Source organism: Dama dama, chromosome 10 (assembly GCF_033118175.1).
Source record: "Dama dama isolate Ldn47 chromosome 10, ASM3311817v1, whole genome shotgun sequence".
Lineage (NCBI taxonomy): Eukaryota > Metazoa > Chordata > Mammalia > Artiodactyla > Cervidae > Dama > Dama dama.
In genome coordinates, this window is record NC_083690.1 from 41,280,402 (window position 1) to 41,306,196 (window position 25,795).

At 57.2% G+C, this 25,795-nt stretch overlaps 1 protein-coding gene across 1 annotated transcript in view; it reads right to left on the minus strand.

Annotated features, from left to right (window-relative positions):
* LOC133063256 (kinesin-like protein KIF19) overlaps window positions 1-24,886 on the minus strand; it is a 28,334-nt gene extending 3,448 nt beyond the window's left edge. Inside the window, 18 exon segments of the mRNA XM_061152373.1 lie at window positions 785-1,174; window positions 1,810-1,954; window positions 2,531-2,655; window positions 3,695-3,816; window positions 4,786-5,056; window positions 9,592-9,775; window positions 10,804-10,955; window positions 12,656-12,687; window positions 13,228-13,378; window positions 14,633-14,755; window positions 15,371-15,523; window positions 17,307-17,501; window positions 18,558-18,683; window positions 18,901-19,037; window positions 19,946-20,033; window positions 21,409-21,519; window positions 23,751-23,831; window positions 24,851-24,886. Coding sequence (XP_061008356.1) covers window positions 785-1,174; window positions 1,810-1,954; window positions 2,531-2,655; window positions 3,695-3,816; window positions 4,786-5,056; window positions 9,592-9,775; window positions 10,804-10,955; window positions 12,656-12,687; window positions 13,228-13,378; window positions 14,633-14,755; window positions 15,371-15,523; window positions 17,307-17,501; window positions 18,558-18,683; window positions 18,901-19,037; window positions 19,946-20,033; window positions 21,409-21,519; window positions 23,751-23,831; window positions 24,851-24,886 — 2,622 coding nt within the window.
* Between the last annotated feature and the right edge of the window lie 909 nt (window positions 24,887-25,795).

Consider the following 25,795-nt stretch of genomic DNA (forward strand, 5'->3'; position numbering starts at 1 on the left):
TAACATCCCACATGCTGTGCAGCATGGCCAAAAAAAAAAAAGAAAGAAAGACAACCTGCGTGGCCATTTAATGGGGAGCAGAAACCCACAAAGTGGCCACAAACGGAATCATGTGTGTCCGGTCATCCCTCTGCAGACATGACAGAGGGCCGGTTGCCAGGTTTGGGGAAGAAAGACATCGCCTGGTCATTACTGCATAGCAACTCACCTCTCACCAACTGTTATTTATCTGACGTGGTTTAGAATCAACTAAGTATTAGTCGCTCAGTTGTGTCCGACTCTTTACAATCCCACAGACTGTAGCCCACCAGGCTCCTCTGTCCATTGAATTCTCCATGTCAGAATACTGGAGTGGGTAGCCACTTCCTTCTCCAAAGAATCTTCCCGACCCAGGGAACCAACCCAGGTCTCCTGCATTGCAGGTGGATTCTTTACCATCTAAGCCACCAGGGAATCCACAAGAATCATCATGTGCCTTTTATAAAGTGCAAATACTAGGTAGGCACATGAAAATTCATGAAATAATGTTAGGGAAAAAGACCCAGATCACAAAACTGTGTTTCCCTAGGACGATGACCACACGCGATGTGCGCACATGTGGCTTCAGATCAGGAGGAAGGGACAAGGTCACAGTGATGGGGGGAGCGGTCTGGCTCTCTTCTCTCCCTGGTGTGCTAGGCACTCCCGCCCCCACCGTGATTTTGTTGAGGTCAGTCCTGCTGTCCCCCTCCTCTGCTCTGGGTGAACCCCTGGGACCAACACCCCCAGGCCCCTGTCCACCTACCAGCTGGACGCTCCTGGTGAGGAGGGGTGACGGCTTCCCCCTGGCCTTCCTCTCTGCAGAGAGGGCCCTGCCCGGGCTGGCTTGTGGCCACTTCCTGTTGGCCAGGGTTGTCTCCGGGGTGACGCTGGGCTTGGGATCCTTGGGATCTGGAGCCACCTCCTCTGCAGGGTGGAGGGAGGAGCGGCCACTGCCGCCCTCGCGGTCCTGCGCCCTGGAGCGCCGGGTGGCCGCGATGAGGGCAATGCTCTTGGTGCCTACGGCCATCTCCTTGAGGGCCTGGGCGCTCAGCCCGGCCTCCGCCGCCGTCCTCGGGGTGGGGGTGCCTGGCTCCCGGCCGGCCGGGGAGCACAGCTTGGAGACCAGTGTCTTCATGCTCTGGGAGCTTGGCTTCTGTGGGTAACATTGCAGCAGCGGACTGTCAACGGCCCCAGGTTGGGCCCAGCAGCAGACCCAGCGACAGGGGTCACAAGTGGTCACCTGGCTTCTCTGGGTCTCATTTCCTGTTTATAAAGTGAGGGTGACGCCCACTCCTGCCGTGCACGGCTGGGGGAGTGTCTGTAGTGGGTTGGTCAATGGTGACCCCAAGTCCATGTCCACCTTGGACCCCTGAGTGTGACCTCTGGATTGAGTGTGGGTCTTGGATCCCCAGAGGGGTGTCCTTACAAGAAGGGAGACACAGAGCCACAGAGGGAGGAGGCCGTAAAGACAGAGGCAGACGTGGGGGAGGCTGCCCAGGAGCCTGGGGCCCCCAGGGGCTGGACGAGGCCGGAGGGACCCTCCCCTGGAGCCTGTGGAGGGAGCGCAGTCCTGGGACACCTGACCTTGGACTTCCAGCCCCAGAAGTGGGAGAGAATGAACGTCTGAGCTTTAAGCCTCCTGATCTGTAGTGTTTTGGCCTAGACGCTTCAAACCCTAATGTGGTGACACTACTTCAGGACAATCTGCATTCCAGAAGCTTCTCTCGCACTCGCCCTGGGCCAGCACTGACAGGCCCCCAAGCACCCACTCAGGCTGGGGAGCCTCACTAGAGCTTTGGGCCCGTTAGCACCGCACACACCAACCTCGTGAGCCACTGGGCTCAGCAGGATGTGGAGCGAGGAGTGGGGGAGGAGGGAGTCTTTCTTGTCCAGCTTTTTCGACGGCGTGGCTTTCGATGACTTGTAACCATCACTGTGGATAAAACACAGAGGTCTCAGTAGGGCTGGGGCTGGGGCCCCGGGTCCTTCATCCAGTCTCCAGGGCTGTGAGAAAATAATTTCTGTTGTTCAAGTGCCCTGGTGTGTGGTGTCTGGTTATTGCAGCCCAAGCTGAGGTGGGATACACACACGGGGAATATTAGCTATTAAACCAGGTGGTGAGTATGTAGTCTTCAGTCTACAAGTCTGAGTCTGGGTGTGTGGGAGACACTGGAGGAAAAGAAAGAAGAACAGAAAAGAGGAGGAAAGCACTGAGGTTGGGAGCAGCTGGCTGATGGTGAAAAGAAACCACATGTGAAGTGCAGCTGGTCTTTCTAGCATCAAGGAACCTAATTTCACAATCGCTCCGTGTGGTGCGTACCCACACTTATTCCCCTTAAACAACTCTGCAAGGACTAGGCATTAGCCTTGCTTCACAAGATGCGCCCAGGGTCACAAGTCAGCGGCTCTGGCTGGATATCCACCTGCCAGCCTCCGGTTCCCCATCTGGGCTCCACCTCACCCTGGGAACCAGGTGATGCCCACGGCCTGGAGAGGGGGGCCCTGTCACCTGTCTGGATCCAGCAGCATGGGGGGCAGCTCAAACTGGGCGCCCCACGGGAGGTCCTCCCTGTCGTCCAGCTGGTCTCGGCTGGGCTCCTCTGGTGGGGGAGAGATGTTCAGAACAGAGCCGTCCTGGGACCAGACAGAGGGCGGGGTGAGGTGGCAGGGACCATAGACACGAGCGGGCTGTGTCGTCAAGCAGGGCCCAAGGAGCCAGCACCTCTGGAAGGAATCATGGGCTCCTCCACTGCGCCTCCCATCACAGGCAGAAAGGGCCAGAGCCCAGGAAGCACCGGGCACAGCCTTGACCCTGAGCAAATCGGTGCATAAAGGAGATACTGTTACCAGCACTCCTGATAGCCGGCAGGGCCTCAGAAAGTCAGACAGAATCACCATACACAGGATCCAGCAATCCCACTCCCGGGGGCATCACCAAAAGTACTGCAAGCAGGACACAAACAGATGCATGTGCACCCACTTTGAGAGCAGCCCTATTCACAACAACCAAAAGGTGGAACAACCAGAGTGCCCGGCGATGGGCGATGGGTAAGCACAGTGTGCTCCATCCACACACGGGCTGTGATTCAGCCTCAACACAGAAGGGAATGCTGACAGCTGCCGCAGCACGGATGGACTGAGGACGTGATGCTCAGAGGGATAAGTGGACGCTGAAGGACAGACACTGGGCGACTCCACTTCTGTGAGGTCCCTGGGGGAGTCAGGGTCACGGAGACAGGAAACAGAGTGGGTGCCAGTGCCTGGGAGGATGGGGAATCAGTGTTTGTCGAGTCTAGGTGGTACAACGGCCTTTCTGAGTTCTGCGAGTCCTTTCAGTGAACTGAGCCTGAGGTGGGGCGCTCTAGGGGACCCTGACACTTACCCTAGGATCCCACAAGGGATCCTCACAACAGCCCAGGGGACAGACCTGCCGTGGGAGCAACACACAGGCCCCCTCCCCCAGGGACGCCTCGTCTGAAACCTGCCTGGATCCTGGCGGGTGGCACGGCCCCATCCAGCCCAGCCCCAGGTGCCTCTGGCTCTAGGCAGCCTGGTTCGTGGGGTTTCTGAGTTCCCTCTTCTCTCTACTGGGGCCAGTGCCCCCCAGGGCTAGCGCACAGGCCAGGCAGGAGGGGACCGTGCCAAGCACAGCCCGAACCCGAAGCCGACTCACGCGCAGGGAGCTGGCCATCACGGCGTGCAGCAGCAGCAGGCGGTTCAGCGTGCCCGCGCCCAGCTCCCGGGAGAACAGACGGTACCGCTGCTCCAGGGCTTCCGGCACCACCAGGCCGCTGTCTGCAGGAGTCAGGGAAGCAGAGATGGGGCGAAACATCCATCACTTGTTAGAAAGACAGTTTCCTTTTTGGAAGTTTGAAGGCAATGCTCCAATCTGATAAAAAGATTTTTCTACAGAGCGCGGTTTCTGTAGGTCGTCTTCTTTGCGTTCCTATTTTTAAAGTTTTCTGTTATGTTCATGTATTGCCTTCCAATCATAAAATCATATCATTAGCAATTCTAAAGGATAAATAAACTTCAATTTAAAAGTTAAAGAGCAGGAGTTCCCCGGTGGTCTAGTGCAGCGAGGCCAAAAAGAAAAAACATTAAAGAACATCCCTAGGGCTTCTCTGGTGGCTCAGTGGTAAAGAATCGGTCTGCCAATGCAGGAAATGTGGGTTTGATCCCTGATCTGGATAGATCCCACGTGCCATGGAACAACTAAGCCCGTGCGCCATAAGTACTGAAGTCCACGTGCCCTAGAGCCCACCCAGGCTCTGAAACGAGAGAAGCCGCCACAGTGAGAAGCCCCCTCACCGCAACTAGAGAAAAGCCCTTGCGGCAACAAGGACCCAGCAGTCAGAAGCAAATAAATAACAACAACAACAACAAAAGAGCCACTCGTAAGGTGTCCACCCAGGACTGAGAACAGGGAGTGGAGGGCGGGGACAGGGCTGGAGACCGGGGCCTCCCAGCCTGCCGTGCAGGGTGCGACTTTCTGGGGACCACATGCACTGCCCACTCTTTCCAGAAAAGTGTTAGTCGCTCAGTCGTGCCCAGCTCTGTGCAAGCCCAAGGACTGCAGCCCACCAGGCTCCTCTGTCCATGGGATTCTCCAGGCAAGAACATGGGAGTGGGTTGCCATTTCCTTCTCCAGGGGAACTTCCCGACCCAGGACGCAGGGATTGAAGCACCCGGGGGCTGCTCTTCCCAGAAGGTAACCCTGACAGAGACGGGGCCCCGAGGAGGGGGCGGCGGGCGGGCCCTCACCCCGGATCAGCCGCCGCTGCTCCCGGATGATCCGCTCGCATAGCAGCCGGTGCTGCTGGCAGCGCTGGATCAGGAGGTCCTTCTGGCACAGCAGGCTCCCCCCGCGCAGGCGGCGGGCCTGCAGCTCCGCGTTCTCCACCTCCAGCTCGTGCGCCCGGCAGAGCAGCCGCAGCACCTCCCGCTGGTCCTCGCTGACGGCCTGCGAGGGCAGCAGCTCCTCCATCTCTGAGGCCTTCTTCTTGGCGTTGGCCAGACGCTGCTCCAGGCCCGCCTGGCGGAGAGACCGAGGGTTCAGGGCAGACGCCCGGGGTCTCTGCTGCCAAGCGGGGTCTCGCTCGTCCTTACAGACTCTGGTTTGCAGTCGCGCTCACAGAAACACGCGGGATTGACTACGAGGACGTGCCCCGCATTAAGCGTGTCCTTCATTTCCCGTTCTGATGCTATCGCATCTGGGGACCCTGCTGACCCTGCAGGGACAGCTCCCCCAGAACAGCCAAGTCCGACAGACAGCAAAAAACTTGCCCTCAGGCACATCGTTCATATGCAAACCAGCCAACCCAGAGCCCAAACCCTTCCCTCTCCTCCACGGGGTTCCACAGTCTGGGCCACTGTCCACCTGCCCTCATCACCCAGGGCAGGTACTGAGAGAGTCCATTCCTAGGGAGGTTGAAAAGAAGTCCGGGGTCCCTGAGGAGGAGAAAGGGGTCTGGGGCTCTCAAGGAGGAGGAAAGGACAAACTTTTTTTTTTCCTCTACATTTTAGTCACATAAAACGTTTTTTTCTTTAAGCCTCGAACTGACAATTACACAACAAACAACTCAGTTTAAACTCTGTACTAGGGATCATGTAACAACAATGTAACCTGCTTGAGGACAGTTTCTTCTTCCTAAAAGCCTTCTGACTAATCCTGATATTTTAGAATGTATATTATGGGAGTGGGTCTGGTAGGATCTTTCTATTGTTAAATTCTCATCCTGTTATCCTAAAATGTAAATGTTGGGAGTGGGTCTGGTAAAACTTTCACAAACTTGAGACATTCTTTTGATTAATTGTAATAACCAATTAAAAAAAGTATTTAACTCCCTTGCTAACACTAGCGAGGCGGGCACTCTCAGTCCCCTTCTGAGTCTGTGTCAGAAGCTTTCCCTGTCCCTTTTCTTACTTTGATAAAACTCTGCAACGCTCTTGAGTGATCATGCCTGGTCTCTGGTCCCGAAACTAAATCTTCTTTGGAGAGCACAAATTCGACATCGTTCACCATAAGTTATCAGTACCAGACAACCCGGGACGGGCCCTGTGCCCTGGAGCCTGCGGGAACGATCTAAACCAGCCAGTCCTCAGCTGCCCACCCCGCCTTGTCCACTCCTTCCGCAGAAACCTCAGTGATTTCTCTGGTCCGCACTGACCCTCCCTTCCTCTGCCTCCAGCCACCCTGGGGTCTCCCTGTGTGACCCTGCCTGGCATCACGTGCCCCTTCTTGGGAACTGTGAGTAACAAACGATCTTTCCAAGGCAGTTGTCTCCTGATCTGTTGGCCTCATCTTGAACGTTCTTGAACATTCTATTAATGCAAGGCATTTTAAGAAATAATTATTTTTATTGATTTATGTATTTGGATGCTCCAGGTTCTTGGTTGCCACGTGCGGGATCTAGTTCCCCGACCAGGGAATTGAACCCCAGCCCACTGCATTGGGAGTGTGGCTTCTTAGCCACTAGTCCACCAGGGAAGTCCCTTGCCTGGCACTTTAGAAGAGACCCAGGGCTTAGCCCTCACCACAGCGTCTGCTGTGGGACACCAAGGCTGCCTGTTTTCACGCTGTGACGCTGTTGTAAGCTGGCCCTGGTCGTCACATAGAAGGCTCTGCAGGGATGCCTCTACAGCCTCTGTATTAGAGACCTCTTATCTGAAATTTCACTTCCCCGGTGGCTCAGAGGGTAAAGCGTCTGCCTATAATGCAGGTAGACCTGGGTTCAATCCCTGGGTCAGGAAGATCCTCTGTAGAAGGAAATGGCAACCCACTCCAGTACTCTTGCCTGGAAAATCCCATGGACGGCGGAGCCTGGCGAGCTACTGTCCACGGGGTCGCAAAGAGTTGAACATGACTGAGTGACTTCACTTTATCTGAAAGTGAGGCCCTGGTTCTCTTGGGCCAAAGCCAGACTTAAGAAGGAGCAGAAAGACGGGAGGCCTGGCTCGTCCACTGCAGCCCCGGGCACTACTGCCCTCTTGCAGAAAGTCAGCGGAGGGTGGCGGGTGGGGGGACTGTGAGGTCTGCCCGAGACCCTTGATCTTACTCTGTGGGTGAGTCAGGGCTCCAGAGAAACAGAACAATATTTATACACGTTTGTGTGTATATATATATGTGTTACATGTTTGCGGGTATATAAATACATATATACACATTTATGTACATGTTTGTATGTATATGTATACGCACACACACACATATATACATGCACACACTTACATAGAGGGGCACGGCAACCCACTCCATTAGCCTTGCCTGGAGAATCCCATGGACAGAGGCTGGCGGGCTACAGTCTACAGGGTCACAAAGTTGGACACAACTGAAGCAACTTAGATGAGATAGTTGGATGGCATCACTGACTCAATGGACATGGGTTTGGGTAAACTCCAGGAGTTGGTGATGGACAGGGAGGCCTGGCATGCTGCAGTCCATGGGATCGCAAAGAGTCAGACATTTACTGAGTGACTGAACTGAACTAAAGCAACTTAGCACACAGCACGCACATATATATATACACACACAGACTCACACAGAGATTTTTTTTTTTGGCCAAGCTGCAAAGCATATGGGATCTTAGTTTTCCGACCAGGGATTGAATCCATGCCCCCCGAAATGGAAGCATGGAATCTTAACCACTGGGCCGCCAGGAAAGTTCCCACAGGGATTTATTTTAAAAAACTGGGACTGGTGTGTCCAAAACCCATCAGGCAGGCCAACTGGCTGGGAACTCAGTCGGGAGCCAGTGGTGCAGTCTTGAGGCAGAATCTTTTCTTCTCTAGAATCCTGTGTTTTGCTGGTAAGACCTTTCAGCGGACTGCATGAGGCCCAGCCACTCTATCCGGGGTAATCTTTACTTACAGTCAACTGACTGCAGATGTTCACCTCACCTACCAAACACCTTCACTCAGTCGTGTCCGACTCCTTTTCGACCCTGTTACAGTATAACCTGCCAGGCTCCTCCAACCATGCTGTTCTCCAGGCACAAACACTAGGGTGGGCAGCCAATCCCTTCCAGGGATCTTCCCGACCCAGGGATCAAACCTGGGTCTCCTGCATTGCAGGTGGGTTCTTTACCATCTGAGCCACCAGGGAAGCCCAAAAACCTTCACAGCAGCACCTATATGAGCATTTATTCGATCGGATCCCTGGGTATGGCAGCCTGGCGACGCTGACACCTGAAACCATCACCACACCTCATAGCTCCATTCAGTCCCCCAGATAGTAACGCTCAGGCCGAAGCTGCCTGCATCCCATCCTCAAACTCATGGTCCCTAGGGGCAGGTGGGACACCAGCCCCTAGTGCAGCCCATGAGGCCCTGCACCAGCCTTCTGTGTCTTCATCCTCAGGGGCCGAGAAGGGACCTCTTTGGGAGAAGCTGGCTCAGCTGCCCTAGAAAGATCCTCCTCTCTTCCTTCCAGACCCATGCCCCCCGAATCAACAGCCCCTCCGCCAGCTCCCCGGCACCCTGCTCCTACATCTATTATCCTGCTACCATACTGAAGTATACATGGTTGTGTCTCTTCCCAGTAGACCGACAGCTTAAGTCTTAGTATCTTGTTCATCTTTATGGCCTCGGGGCCTGGCACGGAGCTGGACACTTAAAACATTGATTTGTTATTGACTGATCGACCAATTAATTAATTCATCAGTAGGCCCACATGTACACAGCACAGCTCAGCGTCTATACTTGGCTCTCGGAGGCCATGTTCCCTGCTGAGGCACGTTATCTGTTTAAGAAGAAGGCGTTTTTCTTATTTTTAAATGTTAGAGAACTTTTGCAGTGAGATCATGTAATCTCCAAATTGCAACAGGCAGATGCAATAATATTAAGAGGTTCTTGGTTTGGCAAATAGCTTTTAAGTGAAATAAATGCTGCCTGCTTTTAGCAACATGACATCATCAGATGCCTTCTCCGCTTGCCTGAAAATACACCTGCTAACATTTAACTAATGGGCTGAAATAGTAGCCAGCTTCACTGGCATTTTCCCCAAAGTCTCCATCAGGCGCCAGTTCTGTCATTTTTCTGAAGTGAGACTATTAGATAACCAGCTATTATATAAATAGCTCATATAAATAGCCGGCTCTTCTCAGAAAAGAGGAATGTGAGAAGAGTTCTCTCTCCGGAGAGGAGCCTGGAGTCTGGGCTTCCTCTGACCACACTCCTCGTCCCCGAGCCACGGGCTTGAGACCAGCCTCAGGGGAGCCTGAGGGGACGCCGATGGACAGCGCCACAGACGGGCAGGCAGAGGGCTCAGGAGACATCACACCGCCACTCAGGCCTTGCTTCCACAGCCCCCCGTGACCCCCAGTGTAGCCACAACCATAAATCGAAAGGGCATGGACCGTGGCGTCAGACTCAGGTCAGGTCCTGCTCTCTGGGGCTGGGGGACAATCCTGCGCATCTCCGAGCCTCAGTTTCCCCACCTGTAGGATGGTCGTGATCAGCCCTACTCTGAACCACTATCCCAGGAGGGCGTAATGCATCAGCTGCGATCAAAGAGCGTTAGCGACTCTCAGCACCCCGGCTGAGCCCGCGGACGCGCCGTCTCTCCCGCACCTTGAGGGCGGCGGTTTTCCGCTGCTCGGCCAGGAGCATGTTGACCTCCTCCCTGGCCAGGGCCACCTCGTGCGGCTCTGCGGGCTGGCCCTCGTCCCCTTCTGGGCCGGCCTCCAGCACCTCCTCGTCCTTCTCGGGCGTCCCGACCCTGCGCGTCACATGGTGGGTCTTCTCCCGCTCCCAGCTGCAGCCACACAGAGGGGTCAGGGGTCAGAGTGCAGGCCACGCCCGAGCTGGGGGCCCTGGCATCTGGCCCTGGAGTCCCTGTGAGTCCCAGCTGGCAGGCGTGGGCGTGAAAATGGGGCAGAATTGGGTCTGCTATCTGATGCCTTCTACACATATGGAAAACAAGAAGTCTTAAGAAACGTCGGAAGGAAGGAAAGAAGCAGTCAACATTCGTGGCAGGACCGCCAAGTGCAGAACTCAGCAGCCAGCCCAGCGTGCCTCCAACCCCAGGGCCGTCAGGGTGACCATGGGCCCCCTGCCACAGCTCCTCAGCTGTAAACCTTGGAGACTACAGCACCCCCAGGGCTCTGTGAGGATGGACTGGAATGACCCGACTCAGGCAACACCTCCGAAAGTGCGCACAGGGCGCCAGAAACGGAACCTAAACTACAAGGAGGATCGAGTGGAAACTGCGAGGAAGGAGGACGCGGAGGGGGCGAGGGCAGAGACAGAGGAATCCGTCCAGTGCAGGTGCCCTGCTGTTTGCCTAATTAAGAAACTGCACAGAAAGGGAGGACGAGGAGGAGAAATGGGGAGGACTGGAGAAGAAGCGGACTCAGGGCACGGCGCCGGGGCCCGTCAGCGAGTGGACATGTGTCCAGTTGTCCAGGGCAGTCCCGCTGACACCACTGCCCCGGCGGGATGGCTAATACAGCACCTCCTCGCCCTCCAGTGACCCTGGTCTGGATGAAAACCTGCACGGCCAGTCCCTTTCCACACAGCCAGTCAGTCTCTCACAGTAGGTGTGAACCGCAAGTGAGACTGGAACGGTAGAAAGACCCCAGCAAGGGGACACAGCCTCCACATTCCGTCTGACCTCAGCATCCTTGGTGTAAAATGGGGTTGACCCTAACCTGTTGGGACTGGGTCTGCAGCAGGAAGCCAAAGCGGCCTGGGAGGCTCTCCCACTGGCCCAGCTTAGCCACAGGGAGGGAGATGAAGGAAGGGAGGATGCCCGTGGCAGAAGTCCCCCTGGGGCTGGCTCACTCAGCGATGGTCAGCAGGTGGCGGGACGTGTCCACATGCAGCTCAATGTTGGTGTTCTCCAGCTCCACCAGGCTGCGCCGCATCTCCAGCTGCTCCTTGAAGGCCCCGATGAGCTGCGCCCGGATCCTGTTCATCTGTAGGCGGCTGTCCTCCTCTGCGTCGGGGGCAGGGATGGTGGCTGGGGCAGGAAGAGAGCCAGCTGTACCTGGTCATCCAGGCCAGGGTCAAATCCATGCTTGCCCAGCAGTGTAGTATCTGGCCCAAAGAGGGGCTTTAAACACAGTGCGTATGGAGGGTAGACAAAGCAGGGAGGCTGAATGGGTGGATGGGCTGGTGAATGGATGGCTGAATGCTTGGATAGATGGATGGAAGCATGGATGGGTAGATGACGGATGGATGGATTAATGGATGGGTGGATGGGTAGACGATAGGTGGACGGGTGGATGATGGATGGATGACAGATGGATGGATGGGTGATGAATGGATGGATGGATGGATGGATACTTGGATGGATAACTTAGAGTGATTTAGACTCTCCATTTGCCTGTTTTGGGCTCGGGTTGCATGGATTTGAGTCTCAGGAATCCCAGGAGTGGGGCTAGGTTATCCATCTCAGCTTTGACCTCTCTTTCTCCAGGAAATGCTCCCAGACTCTCAATCTGGGTCTGTCTGCCACTTGCTCTGATAACATCCTGCCTTCTCCTTGGCAGTCTTCTGTGTATCCATAATTTGGTGGTATGTTCAACACCTGCCTTTCCTGCTAGAATGTGAGTTCCACAGAACAAAACTATTTCTGTTTCTCGTGGTCAGTTCCTACCGAGCAGTTGTGCAGTGGTTAATCCACGGTTTTCTCTGCCTGTTCCAGCAGTTAGCTCTACCCTGGTCATATGTGGTCGGTTCCCCTGACCTTGAGGGCAGTGGTCAGGGGGTAGCTTTTCCCTGAACATCAAGCAATCTGGAATTGGTGAAATAAATTGTGATGCACTCAGATGACCAAATCATTGCAGTCATTAAAACAAAGCACACAGAATCTTAGGAGACGCTCGTAAAGGAAGGATCCTGGGAAAGCGTGGACATCAGCATCCCACTGCTGCCCTAGGCTCGCCAGAGCAGGACCCAAGGGAAGCCCCTCATGCCCTCACCATGAGATCCCCCCACCCTCTCTGTGACGCTGCCCACCTCCTCAGACCACCAGGCCAAGTCCCAGTAACTAACAGACCAGCAGGATGAGAACTATTTTACAGCATGTCTCCCTGTTGACCCCTGACTCCAGACAAGCCCAAGTTTCCCAGTCATCACCTGGTTTTATAGATTCTCTACAACAACCCATTGACCACTGCCACCAGTCCCTGAAGCCCTCAGCTGGCCCCATGGGACTCTGTCTCGTCAACAACAGCCCCTCTTCTTTGAAATCTTCCTTCACTGTCTCGCTCCAACAGAAACTCAAAGCCCCAAATCTACCAAAGAGAAAAAGGCACCCATGTGGGCAAGGGGGTTATGTGACTAGAGAGCCCAAAGTGCCCATCAGAAGGGGCAGGACAGGCAGACTCTAGTATGGACATCCTTGCCCTTTATCATCCATTTAATACTACTTGACATTTTAATGTTAGACAGTCCAATAAGTGAAAACAGTTCCAATCTGCGTCTGTTTCTTAATGCAATTGAGAACTTTTTCCTATGTTTACAGCCACTAGAGACTCTCTCCAGTGCCTGTTCATTTCCTCACCTGTATTTGTAAACTGGGCTGTTTGTTCTTTCTTGTGTGTGTGTGCTCAGTTATGTCCACCTCTTTATGACTCAGGGACTGTAGCCTGCCAAGCTCCTCCACCCAACGGAATTTTCCAGGCAAGACACTGGAGTGGGTTGCCATTTCCTACTCCAGATCTTCCCGACCCAGGGATCAAACCTGAGTCTCTTGCATCTCCTGCATGGGCAGGCAGATTCTTTACCACTCCACCACCTGGGAAGCCCTTCATTATTGTTCTTATTGATTTTCAAAAGTCCTCTATTTACTATGGCAAAACTTATCTTAATAAGTGAAAAGAAGTGTGTGTGTACACACCCGTCTACTTAACTTCATCACAAATTTTTTTTTAAGGGCATCTTTCAAACTTACTGATGAATCTTAGAGTAAAACGATGGTATGCTCTCCTCCAAAAGGAGGCCTCCGAGATCAAACCGGTTTGGGGAGAAGGAAGGACTGGTCAGCAGCTGCCTGGTGCGTGTGGGTTCCACTTTGGGGCAGAAACAATCCAGAGTAAGACAAGAGGGGGAGGCTGCCCCACACAGTGGGCGTGCCGAATGCCAGTGGATGAAGCATTTGATTTAAGGGGTGGGACGCTCAGCAAGGACCTCGCGCCAGGCAGGAGGAGGCCGTGGGCCCGGGGCAGCCCCACGCAGGGGGCGCAGGCGTGCTGGCCCTACCTTGAGCATCCCGGCCGCTAGGCCCGCCCCTTCGCTCCCTCTCCTGTCTCTCCACCTTGGCCTTGAGGCGCTGGATCTGCCCGCGCAGGTCAGAGATGACATCTGTGTACTGCGCGATGTGGTAGGACACGCTCAGCAGGTTACGCTTGACCTGGTGGCCAGACGCGACCAAGGTCAGGGCCCGCGGCTGCCCTGGGAGAGACTCCTTTCACGCGATGGGAACACGCAAGCACGTTTCGCAAGGAAAACTCAAATCAGCACCCTTCAGCCTTAAAAGGGAAGGCTGGAGGCTTAAAAGGGAAGGCTCCGACACCTGCATGGGTGGACCCTGAGGACATGATGAAAAATGAAATAAGCCAGACCCAGAAGGGAGACACTGCAGGACCCACGTGTGAGGTCCTCGGAGGAGTCGGGTTCACAGGAAGGGGGAGGGTGGGGGTCACGGGTTGGGGGAGGGGAGAGGGGGTTACTATTTAATGGGAACAGAGCCTCAGTTTGGGGAGATGAAATGAGTTCTGGAGATGACGGTGGTGATGGGTGTACAACAAACTGATGTACCTAATGCCACCAAACTGTGCTGTTTAAAATGGTTAAAGTGGTGGATTTTATGTTACGTACATTTTGTCATAATTTAAAAAACATCCAGTCCAACAAGAGGTTTTTGAAAGCCCTCTCCGTGGGTAGCCCCTGCTACCATTTTGGCGTGCCCCTTCTAGATCCTTTTCTGTGTGGTGTTCTATGTATATGTGTTCACATACCTAGAGAGACGCACATGGTGAATGTGCGGGTGTACGTTCTGCTTTGGGGCGTTTACGTGAGTTATATCAGACTGCAGCTGCTATTCTTTAACTTGCTTTTCTGGTCCAATGATGTGTCTTAGAGGCTGTCTGTCCACATGGGCTCCACCCCGTGCTCTGTAGCAGTTGCAGAATGGGCTGGAGCCGGGGGACACAGGTAGCTGTCCTGACCTCTTCCCGGGCACACGGGGCACACGCACATGCACTTTAACCAGACGTGCTCAATGGCCCCCACTCTGCACAGACACACTCTATCACCCGTAGCTCAGCTCCCCTGCCTGACCCAGTCCTCTTTGGTGAAGACCCCTCTGAATCCCGCCTTCTCTGTTATTCTTCCTTGCAGTGCCCTGAGGCTCTCTTATAGAGCGCCCGCCACAACTGGAAATGGTACATTTGTCTGTGCGGGTTCATGTTTTGTAGCTGCCTCCCCTCTGCTGGGCTCAGGGTTTGTGTGGGAGCAGAAGCTCCGGTGATGATGATGATGGTTTTATCAGGGCGCCTCCCCCAGAGCCTTAGAGGGAGAGCTGTAGAGTCAGTGAGCAGGTGGGAGAGTGAAAGAGAGGGATGGGGCAGGGAGGGGGCGAGGGGAGTGGGGGCGAGCGGCTCACCCTTGTCTTGATGTTCTTGGCTCGGTAGGCATACAGCAGGGTGGTCCGCGACTCCTCGAAGTGTGTGCTGGCCGGGCTGATGTGGGCGATCATCACGGTCCGGCTATTCCCTCCCAGGGCATCCTGCTCGGGGCAAGGTGCCAGCTGGGGGTGACGGGACGGGGGCCCCCACCTGCCTGGTGATGCCACCCCTCCCCGACCTGTACCAAGCTCTGCCGGACCATCTGGGCTTCCCGCTCCAAAGCCCGAGAAGGGCAGCTGAGCTGGACCAGGAGTCAGTGTTCAGGGAGGTGACACTCAAGATGAGACAGGACCTGGGGCAGGCCTCCCCATCTGCCTTTCACTCAGATGTGAGCACATTAGACCAAGAGGCCACACTTACAGGGCCACTTATGTATTGCTTTGCCTATCTGCCTATCTCCACCCTGCCTTCCGTAGAATGGAGGTGACAGCATTCAGCTTGGTATGAGTGGTATGAAGTTTTTCATGGTCAGACTGTCTGCCATGGGACAGGCAGCCTCAGTGAGGTAGTGAGCTCCATGTCCCTGGGAGTATGCAAGCATGGGCTAGACTACACTCACAGAGATGGAGGGGAGTCGAGCAGAGAGCAGAGGTGGTTTCTACAGTGTTTTCCTGCCCTCAGGGGCTCCTTCCTGCCCTCAGGGATTCCTGGAAGGGCCCTTTGGCCCAGGTAAATTCTGAAAGATGCAGTCAGATGCTGCAGCCATGCCTTCGTACCTTCAGCAGACGTGTCAGTTTGCTGTCCCGGAAGTTCACATACTGCGCCCGGCTACCACCCTTTTCGCTGAGTGCGTTGATGCAGTTGCCCAGTGCCAGCAGGGAGCGGTTGATGTGGGCACCCTCCTTCATCCTCTTGCCTTGGTTCTGGGTCTGCATGAAGAGAGGCCGCTGGTGGGGAGGTGGTGCTCACCCTCATCACCCAGGGCAGGTACCAGTCAGCCAGGGCATCCCTGTGCTCCAGAGCCCACTCCTTGCCCATGCTCAGCCTGTCTCCATGGAAACCACGAGAAAGATCTGGTCCACGTTTTCCCCTTGTTCTCTCTGCCTCCTGGCCGATCCTGGTGCCTCCCTGTGGGGCACTCATGTCTTCTCATGCCCTCTCCTCTTGGGAACTGTGAGTAACAGACTATTTTCTCAGTGGTAGCTCTCTTCTGACTGTTTGGCCTTACTGGATCTCGAATTCCATTCTGTATTAACACAATACACTGACTCTGTTGGCCTCTGGGCCAGCTGGCCAGGCTCTGCTCCTTTCAGCAACCCAGGCACCAGGGCCGGGCCAGGTGACGAGCAGATGAATGAATGAATGAGTGAAGCAATGTAACGGTCAATAAGCCCTGAAGACTCAGAGCATAGACTGCAAAGTGAAGTGAAGTAAAGTTGCTCAGTCGTGCCCGACTCTTTGCAACCCCATGGACTGTAACCCACCAGGCTCCTCCATCCATGGGATTTTCCAGGCAAGAATACTGGAGTGGGTTGCCATTCCCTTCTCCAGGGGATCTTCCCGACCCAGGGATCGAACTTACCCAGGTGACCCGCAAACTGGACTACAAATATCAGTAGTGAAAGGCAAGGATTGGGGCCAGACTCCTCCAGGCCCAAAGCCCAGATCCATCTAGTACCTTTGTGTAGGTGAAGTCACACCACCTCAGGTCTCAGCCTTGCATTTGTAAACCGGGCATGAGGCTTTCTGCCCTCTAGGCGTTGGAGGATTATGTGGGTGATGAGTGCTAAGTACGTTGTTGTATAGTTGCTGAGTTGTGTCTGTTTTGCGACCTCATGGACTGTAGCCCACCAGGTTTCTCCGTCCATGGGATTCCCCAGGCAAGCATACTGGAGTGGGCTGCCATTTCCTTCTCCAGTGGATCTTCCCGACCCAGGGATCGAACCGCGTCTCCTGCACTGGTAGGCGGATTCTTTTACCACTGAGCCACCATGAAAGACTGGTGCGTTAGAAGGACATAAAATGTCCTTTGTTGGTAACATTACTGTTGTTCTGACTTGGCCGCCGTCAAGCGTCGTCTCTGTTCCTGGCGCTGGGCTAGGATCTGCCTTCAAAGAACGCTCCGCCCTGGGGCAGCGGCTGGAACAGTCCTGACTTCCCACCACAGGTACCGCGGTGCGGCGAGTGGGGCGCGGGTGCTGGGCGTGACCGCAGCGGGTGGGCGGGGCTCGGGGCGGGGCGGGCGGGGCCTCTGTGGTGGGCGGGGCCCCGGCGGACATCCCGACAGCCCCCGCGCAGGCACCGCTCTCTCCGCCTGAGGGGCTTCCTCTCACCCACCGAACTCCTGGTGACCTTTCGGGCTCGGCCCTGAGGACCCCCTTCCTCTGGGCTCCACAGCCTCCGTGTAACCCCGAATCTCAAAGCTCGGGCCTCCCGGTGCTTCATTATCAGCTCACACGTCTGTCTCCCGGCCGCCCCCAGGGGCCGTGAGCTCCCCGAGGGCGGGCCGGGGTGTCGCCCATCTTTGTCTCTGGTGCCCTCAGGCCCTGCCGCGCGGGAACCCTCCGAGACGGCCTGGCCCCCTGCGCCTGCCGAGGACGCATTCGCTCTGCACACGCTCGGCGGGCGCCTCCCCTGGGCCGGGCGCTGTTCTAGGTGCTGGAGACGCCGCGGCCTGAGGGGCTGCCTGACGGGGACGGAGAGGACGCGAACCTGGGACGCCCGCTCTGAGCCCGCCAGGTCCACCATGAAGAGCCTGCCGACGCGCACTTCCTCCGCCAGGTGTGCGCCGCGACCGCGCCGGCGCACGGTGACCTGCAGCACCGCGTGCGAGCGGGACGACGTCTTGTTGGTGGCCGTGGGCTCCTGCGTGCGCTGCCGGTTACCTTTGGTGAGGAGCTGCATGATCTGAGGACAGTCAGGAGAGGGCAGACGGTCAGGGGACCCTGGGCGGCCACAGGCTCCCTCCAGAGCAAGAGAAGCGGGGGTGCGTGCACCCCTCGAGCTCCTTCGGGAGGCTTTTCCCCAGCTGGTTTGCTGATGGTGGCAGAACCGCGTCCAGCAGAGGCCATTTCTGGCTTGCGGCATGAAGTGATTAATTAACCGAGTCAGCAAGTCCAGCATAAAGGGCACGTGTCAGATCGCTCACACGTTTATCACCCCGTCCACAGCCTCTGCCCATGGCAGACATCACTAGTGGATCACCCAACTCTTCCCCACTGAGCCCTCTTCCATACCGAGCTCTGGGCAGTTGTAGGATTTGCTGGAGCTGGCAGATGGACTGAAACCCACTTGTGCACAAGTAGCTGTGGAAATTAAGCTAGTGAGCCTCTGCTGTGTACCTACTGTGTGCCAGGCATGCTAGGACCACAGAGCATTGTAGAGAGAGGCTGACATGGCCACTGTGCTTAACAAATAGGTGAGCAGGCTCCTCTCCTGTTCCTGGAGCCCATGCGGGACTGTGCTAAAGGTGGGTGGCCTCAGACCTAAGCCAGGACATGTGAAGACTGGGGGACGAGGAGTCTGTGCTGTTTGCAGGCAATTGGGAGCCACTGAAGGGTCTGAATGGGTGGCAGACCCACCTCAAGGACTGCCCAGAGACACTGGAGGAGAGAGAAAGACAGAGGGCTGGAGAAGTCTTTCCAGCTCACCCTCCTTATGGGAGCAACCCTTGATATCAGGGTGGCGAATGGATTTCAGACTTGATTGGCTGTGACTGCCTGCAGTGGTATAGAAAAGGGGTCCCCCACCTCCATCTGAAGGCAGAGGGAAGAGTGCGAGATCCATTGGTGAAGTCTGCCCTGAGCACAGATTAGCAGAGCGGGGACATGGCACAGAAGTTTGCTGCGCCCTTAGCTCAGAAGCCGCCTTGGAGCTGTGTGTCTGGCTCTGCTCTGCGAGGCCTGGTGAGCGTGGCTGCCATGGAGGAGCCACATGTCCCTCTGTGGGCCCCGTGACCCTCACCTCCTGGGCGTTGGAGGTGGAGACCTCTGTGATGCCTGCAATCTGGATACTGCCCCTAGAATCTTCCCGCAGGTCCAGAAACCCCGAGGACGGGCTCAGGAGGTCCCGGATCACTTCGTTATAAATCTGGGATGAGACAGAAGCGCTGGCAGCAGTAGGTTTGGTGCAAAGGAGGCGCCGGGGTTTTCACCTATCCCTGGGACTTTGCATCTCCAGAGAAGTCTCAGATGCCCTGAAGTTTCCCACAGGCCAGGGGGATTTTGGGGTGACACACGGGGGTTTGCAATCACAATCAATCAGGTCTGTTTCGCAGACAGGGCAGTCGAGGGGGTAGGCAGCTCACCTCAAGATAAGACATGGACACGCTGCAGTCTGTGTTGTCCCGGGTCTCCTCGATGGCCTGGAAGAGGTCACTGAGCATCTGCAGATAGATCCCGGGCTCCGTGTCCATGCCTAGCATCGTGTGGGTCTTGCCAGCACCTTCAAGAGGAGGGGAATGCCCACCTAGGCAGGGCTCCTGAGCTGGACTCAGCCCCTCCCAGAGCCTGGTCACACCTTTATCTTGCAAACCGCCTCGGCCACTCTGACATGCTTGGTTTCCATTTTGGAAACAAGAACAAAATTAATGGCTGCTCTGGGGAAGAAGACCTGGGTGGGGAAAGCGGAGGACATGAAGCAAAAATGCAGACAGTGTCAGAGGAGCAGGCCTGAGAGATGGCCTTCTCAAATGCACTTGAAGATGTTTGTGTTGTTCTCATGACGGGAGCATTAAAGTGTGTGTTAAACTCTAAGCAGTTAACCTTCAGAGGATGTGTCACCTCCCCTTACCTGTTGGCTCTATGGGAGAGGGCCAGTTGGCACTTTCCCTTCCCTGGAGCCCAGCAAATAGCAGGTGCCCCCTAATGTTTGTTGAATGAATGAATGAAATAAACAAGCTGTGATTTCAGACCAAGGCTTCTCAGTGCCTCAGTTTCCCCACCTGCACAGGGAGGGGGTTAAGGCCTGTCCAACTCTGACCCTCCATGAACCTAGTTTCCAGGAGGAGAGGCAGCTTAGCTCTATGAGCATTTGCCAACCCCAACTGGTAACTGCAGAGAAGGAACCTATGGTTCTCACAGGCAGCAAAGTGTCGTCTTGGGCTGAATTTCAGATTCAGTCCTACCTGCTGTGTGACCGCAGGCAAATCCCTACCTGTCTGAGGCTCAGTTTTCTCATCAGGGACAGGGGGCTCATTCTACCTGCCTTTCGGGGCTGCTGCAAGGACCAAAGAGCCAGGTGCAGAGGGGCCAACATGCGGCCAGCCCTCAAGAAGGAGGCACTCTGTGACGCTGTGAGGAGTCCCACCGCCACCGACCTGCCTCCCTCCCAGGACACTGCCCTGGCGGTACCTGAGGGGCCGTAGGCGAACACCGTTGCATTGTATCCAGAAACCACGCCTTCCACTAGTTGCTGGGTGGTGGCCAGGTACACATCCTCCTGCAGACAGACAGACAGAAGACAGTCAACACACAGTCAGGCACCTGGCTGTTTGGAGAGGTGGGGTGTGTGGTGCCTCAAAGGCCCTGCTCCCCCTGGACACGGACAGGCACCCCATGGAGGAGGAGGCCAGTTCAGACGGGGCCTGAGCCCCACCCCAGTCCTGCAGCTGCATGACCACAGACATACTGCCTGGCCACACCGAGCCCCCGGGAGGAGACCACGGTCAGGGAGCAGAGCATGAGAACGTGAGTGATAGTGCGCGCCACGAGGCCTGCTGGGTTTGGTTCCAAACAGGTGTAAGTCCTTCCCAGGGTTTCTGTATGAACTGAGAGAAATCAGAGCATGCCAAGGACTGGGAAGCACTGATGGGGCTGGAAATCTGGGAAGAGAATTATGGTTCCTCTTGTGGGACAGAACCAGGACCAAGCAGTGAGTTTCAGGCTGGCGGAATTTAATTCAGGGCAGCAGTGCATAGATATAGGAGTGTGTGGGTAGTAAGCGCTCTGTCCACAGAGGTATTCAAGGAAGGACACCTTTGGGGCTGGTGTTTGGGGGTGTGGGGGTTGGGCTGGACTGGATAAAAAGGACAGTCCCCCTTCTGTCTTCCCTGAGTGCCGCCTCCGCCCATACTCCACTCTGCATCTCTGTCCCAACATCCTTGGCCAGTGACCCAGCTCAGAGCATCTGAGCCCTGGTAGGACAGAGGCCAAAACAAAAGGTGCCGCTTCCCTCCATCCTTGGACTTACACAGTCCAGGACTTTGTCCCGGCTCTACGGGTCTCTAGCCATGTGACCTCAGGCCAGTTGCTGACCTCCTTAAGCTTTACCTTCCTTCCCTGAAAAATGGGGATACTTTCACCATGTACTTTATAGGGTTGCCCTGACGCTTGTAAGACAAGGCATGTCAAGCACTTAAGCACAACACTTGACATGAAACAGCTGCTCAATAAATGACAACCACCAGGTCACTTCTACTTTCGATGCTGTGAAGGTCTTGGGAGCAGAAGAAGCCTGTCTGCTCAGAGCTGGGCCTGCCTCGCTGGCTGGGGTGTGAGCCACTGTGGGTAGGGCATGTGTTCTAGCCTGGTGTCGACCGGACACGGCTTTGTTGGATGGTTGCACGGGTGGAGAGATGGGCACGTGGACATGGAGGGGTGAGTGAGAACGCGGTAGAGCTGGGGCACCTGGTGGCCCCGCGTCTGTGGGAGGGGCCTCCTGCCCCCTGCCCCTGGGGTGACCCAGGAACCAACCTCTCTGTCCATCAGGGAGGCCCTGTGAGACGTCACAGGTGAGGCCACCTGGCCAAGTCCTCCCGCGCGAGGACATCTCGGTGGGCCTGGGCCAGCAGGGGGTGGGGGTGGGGGGCGGGCACCTGGGACGCGTGCTGGTCGAACACAACGTCGAAGATGAAGGTCTTCTCCCGGGACCGGTGTGTGCGCAGCGGGTCCTCAGGGTCCTCACTGGGGTCCATGAGCACCACCATCTAGGAACCGTGAGGGGTGGGGGTCAGCTCCCGGATCAGGGCAGAGGAGCCCAGGCCTGGCTCTCTCCCTTGACGGCATCCAGGGCTCGGCCCGTGGCTGGGACGGGCTGCAGGTGCCTGTGCTCACCCATAGGCAGTCTCCCCGCTTCCATCCACCGGTGAGGGTGCAGCGACCCCAAGGCCATGGCCGTGAGCCCCCCAGGCCTCCCAGGTTCTGCCTCCAGTCCTCACACACCAGCGCCCCCCCAGTGCCTGTCTGCCAGGCCCTACCCGGATGGCACCCGGACACCGGCGATCAGCCAGACTGGGTGCTGAGGGTTAGGGAAGAGTCCCGCCAGCCCCAGCGCCCCCAGTCGCGCCCTGCAGGTGGGGGACCGGCTTTATGGACGGTGGAGCTTAGAGCCAGTGGCGTTGCGCACAACCCTGGGGATGTTTACCTGCCCATTTACCTCTTGCTCAGGGGGCTGCACCCCCCAGAGGAGAGGGGAGACAGAGGAGTGTGCCACAGAGGAGGAGGACGGGGCCCACCAAGCTCTGGAGCCCGCCTGTCCCTCTGAGCTCCTCGGTGCCCCCTCCCCAGGGCCCCTCCTTTCTCACATAAATACGTAATTATAAAGCAAGGTGTACGAGGCCCCTGGGGACAGGGAGGTTCAAAAGAGCCCTTCCCTGGGCACTGGGGGCAGGGCATCTAGAGACCCATGAGCTGTTTACTCTGGCGCGGGGCCTGGGGTACCCAGGGAGTCTTAGGGGCATGACCATGGGGACCGAGAGCCCCGCCCCCTGGCCACCTGCCCATCTCACCCAGAGACGGCCAGAGCTCTCTGGGAGGAGATCAGTCCGTCCCCAAGATGGGCGACGTGCCAAGATCTGGGGACTGGGGGGACCACGTCGACAGCTACTATGGGTTCTGCCAATTGTTTGCTTTCCAATTATTCCGAGGGCCGCACCTGCCTCCTCACTCGCGTTGGTTTAATCAGTGAGGTGTGCACAGTTTAAGCGTAAGGACTTGTCAGCCTGTGGACCCACAGCCCCACTGCCCCGGCTCTCGGCTGACTTTGGGGCCACAATAGCCCTGTCTCTGCAGAGCGGGGGCCCTGGGAATCTGTCCATCTCTGCCACATCCTGGGGAGTGGGCCGCCACATCCCGCCTCCCAGGGTGGTCCCGTCATAAGCTTAGTTACATTTGCACTGTCTCCTTGTTAAGACTGTGTACATGCTCTTCACGGCTCAGCCAAAACCTTTCCTACAAGACTGTGTACCCCTCAGTCTAACATCGGTCTCGTCAGGTCTCTGTGAACTCAGCACTAGCCACCCCAGCCTCTCTGCGGACCGCCCCAGCACCTTTACACACCCAGACGTCCGTCCCGGCCTCCTCCCCACGGTGTCACCCCAGCGTCTCCCTGCTGCCGGGACTGGGCGCCCCAACCTGGGGGGCAGCCTCAGCCGGGTGCCGCGCCCCGCCCGCAGGCTCCTTTGCAAACTCATCCTGGGAACGTCCTGGAACAGCTGCCCGCTGAAGGCAGACGGGGGAATGCAGTTTAGGCACCAAGTCTGCTCTTCCCCCAGATTTGGCATTTATTCCGGCTAGTGGCAACCATGCGCCCCGCACTTCGAAACCGTGCTGAGAGCTTGTCTTCTGAGCCGGTCTCCAAGGAGCGGGAATCCTTGATGACGTGGCAGCCAGTGAGCCACCCGTCCTACAGTGCGGGGGTCAGTCACCCGGCCCCGTCACAGCTGCACGGGCAGCCCCTCTGCTAAACCGCAGGCCCTGCTGCCCTGTCCTGGCGCCGCCCGCCTGTCTCTGCGTGCTCCCGTGTTTGGGCCTGGAGCGGCCTCTGGACCGCCCCTCCCTGGACCACCGGCCTCTCCCACCTCCACGCCGCTCAGAGAGGCTGCTCGCGGCCGCCTCTGGCTGCTTTGTTCTCTGTGCACTCAGCTCCCCGACCTTGGATTTTTTTCTCTTGCTTGACGCCCTGCTCTGTTCCCCCCTCCCAGGTAGGAAGGGAGTTGAGTTGGTGGGGTCAGCGGGGCAGAGGGTGGGGGAAACAGGCCCTCGAGTCCCCCTTGGCTCCACCCGTGTGTGGAGCACCCGGGGCCACTGTGAGCTCTGATGTGAACTTTTCTGGGAGGGAGGGTGGAAGGAGTGAGTGAGTGGATGGGAGAGGGGGCCCAAGGTGGGCGACCACGTGCGGGGGTGGGGGTCGCGCTCTGCAGCCCTGCGACAGCCTCACCTGGTCCCCCACCTTGTGGGCGATGACGGCGGCCCCTTCCTCCAGTTCTGTGTCGTTGAGCGGGCGGATCCGAAGAGCCACCTGTGGGCAGGACGCCGCTTCAGCTGCCTTCCAGGGACCCAGGGAGGGAGCGCCCTGTCCTTCCAGGCCACAGAGGCCCCGGCCCAGCACCCACCGCCACCTCGGGTGAGCCTCCCACTCCCGGTGAAGCAGTTAAGGCCGCAGAACCCAACCAGGCACTGACTTCCTCGTCCACGGCTCACGATGGTGCCCAGAGGAGCACTGTGGTCAGGTGACCCTCCTTAGTCTGAACTGGGGAGACTGAGGCACAGACAGTCTCACACCTCACCCTGGCTTCTTCACCCACTACCCAAGGGACCCGAACCTTCTTGCAGGCTGTGAGCATTTTCAGAGCAAGAATTGGTTTTCTAAGTAGAAAAGCCCTGGGCTCTGCCTCCCACCTTTCTCTGCCCCCCACCACCCTCCAGCTGGGCTGTGACGGGGTCCTACAGGAGACCCCCTGGGATCTTGCTGACCCAGGCCCCAGATCTTCCTTGGTCATATGAGCAGTGGGCCCCCAGCAAGCCAGCGCCTTGCTCCTGGGCCTCTGCTTTCTCGTCTGTGAGATGGGAAAGTCCCTCCTGGTAGAAATGGGAGCTGTGCTTCTCCCAGACCCGGGACCGGGACATGACAGGGTTCCTCTGCACTGAGCCTGCAGGTCAGGGCGCACCCCTGGCCTCCACTCACCCCACTGTCTAATGGACTGAGCCTGCACGTCACCTAGGGGACGGGTCTGGTCAGGCCCCTGGGGCCCTGATGGGGCCAGGTGTAGGGGGTATCCACCCCACTCCATCTGGGGGTCATGGTCCAGGCCCTGAGCTCCCTGGGGAGTGAGGTTCAGAGGGCAAGGGTGAAGGGATGCTGGAGACTCGGGCTGAGGAGCAGGAGGGTCACCAGGTCCTCATGAGGGATGGCTAAGCAGAGCAGGGACAGAGCAGGGCTGAGCAGATGGGGGCCCGGGCTGATGACAGCAGGTCACCGGGGCAGCGGGTCAGGAGGAGGCAGCCCGAGGGCTGTCCCGGCACGCGGGGAATGCTCACCATGAGCTGCTGGTCCTTCGGCTCCATCTCCCTCATGGCTGGGCTGCCCCGGGCCGGGGAGGGGCCGGCAGCAGGGTGGGAGGGCATGGCTGGCTGCGGACAGGAGCTGCCTGCTCCCTGCTATCCTGGCGGGAGACCTGTTAGCCCCGCCCCACACGTGACGTCACCGGGGTCCCTGGGGCCCAGCTCGTCCCTGAGTGTCTCAGCAGCTCGGGGGACCGCCTACGTGGTTCTTCGGGGGGGCGCCCCTGTGTCGGACACCATGAGCTTCCTGTGGTGTGCCTGCCTGAGAGCCGCACCAGGCTTAGCACCGGAGCTGTTCCACCAAAGGGGCACACGCTCGATGAAATAGTCCCCTAGGAATACTTCCTGCCAAAGGCATGTCCACGGCAACCTTGAAACGTACCTGCAGCTTTTATTAGGATGTGGTTTTTAAGCCCCTTTCCCACACTGCTTGTCTGCACACACCCAGGGCCCCCGCTCCCCTTAACCCTCAGGCGTATTTACTCCTTAAATGCCGCGCCCAACTTTTCCACTGCGGTCTCCAGGGAAGTCACTGCGCCGTGAACCGTGCCTGTCAGGTGGCGCTGCTTGGCAGCGTGCCAGGCGACGGCAGCAGTGGAGAGTGCGCGCTGGTTCAACAACTGCTGCATTTCCATACAGACCGCGGGGGCCAGATCCGCAAAGCCGAGGTCTGAGAACTCTGACTTCAGGCTGGGAAGGGCCCAGGGCCCCTCCAGGTGCGGGGCTGGGCCTGGGGTTGGATGACCGCAGGGTTGCCTGGCTCCATTTGGCTGGCCCAGCAGCATGGACCATCTGCTGTCTACGGGCAGGGCTGTGCTGGTCGCATCCACGTCAACGCTGGGCTCCAGGACTTCTTGGCCATGTGAACGAGCCCCCCTAACATCCATGCTCCCCTGCCCCCTCCCCACCTCCACCCCCCAC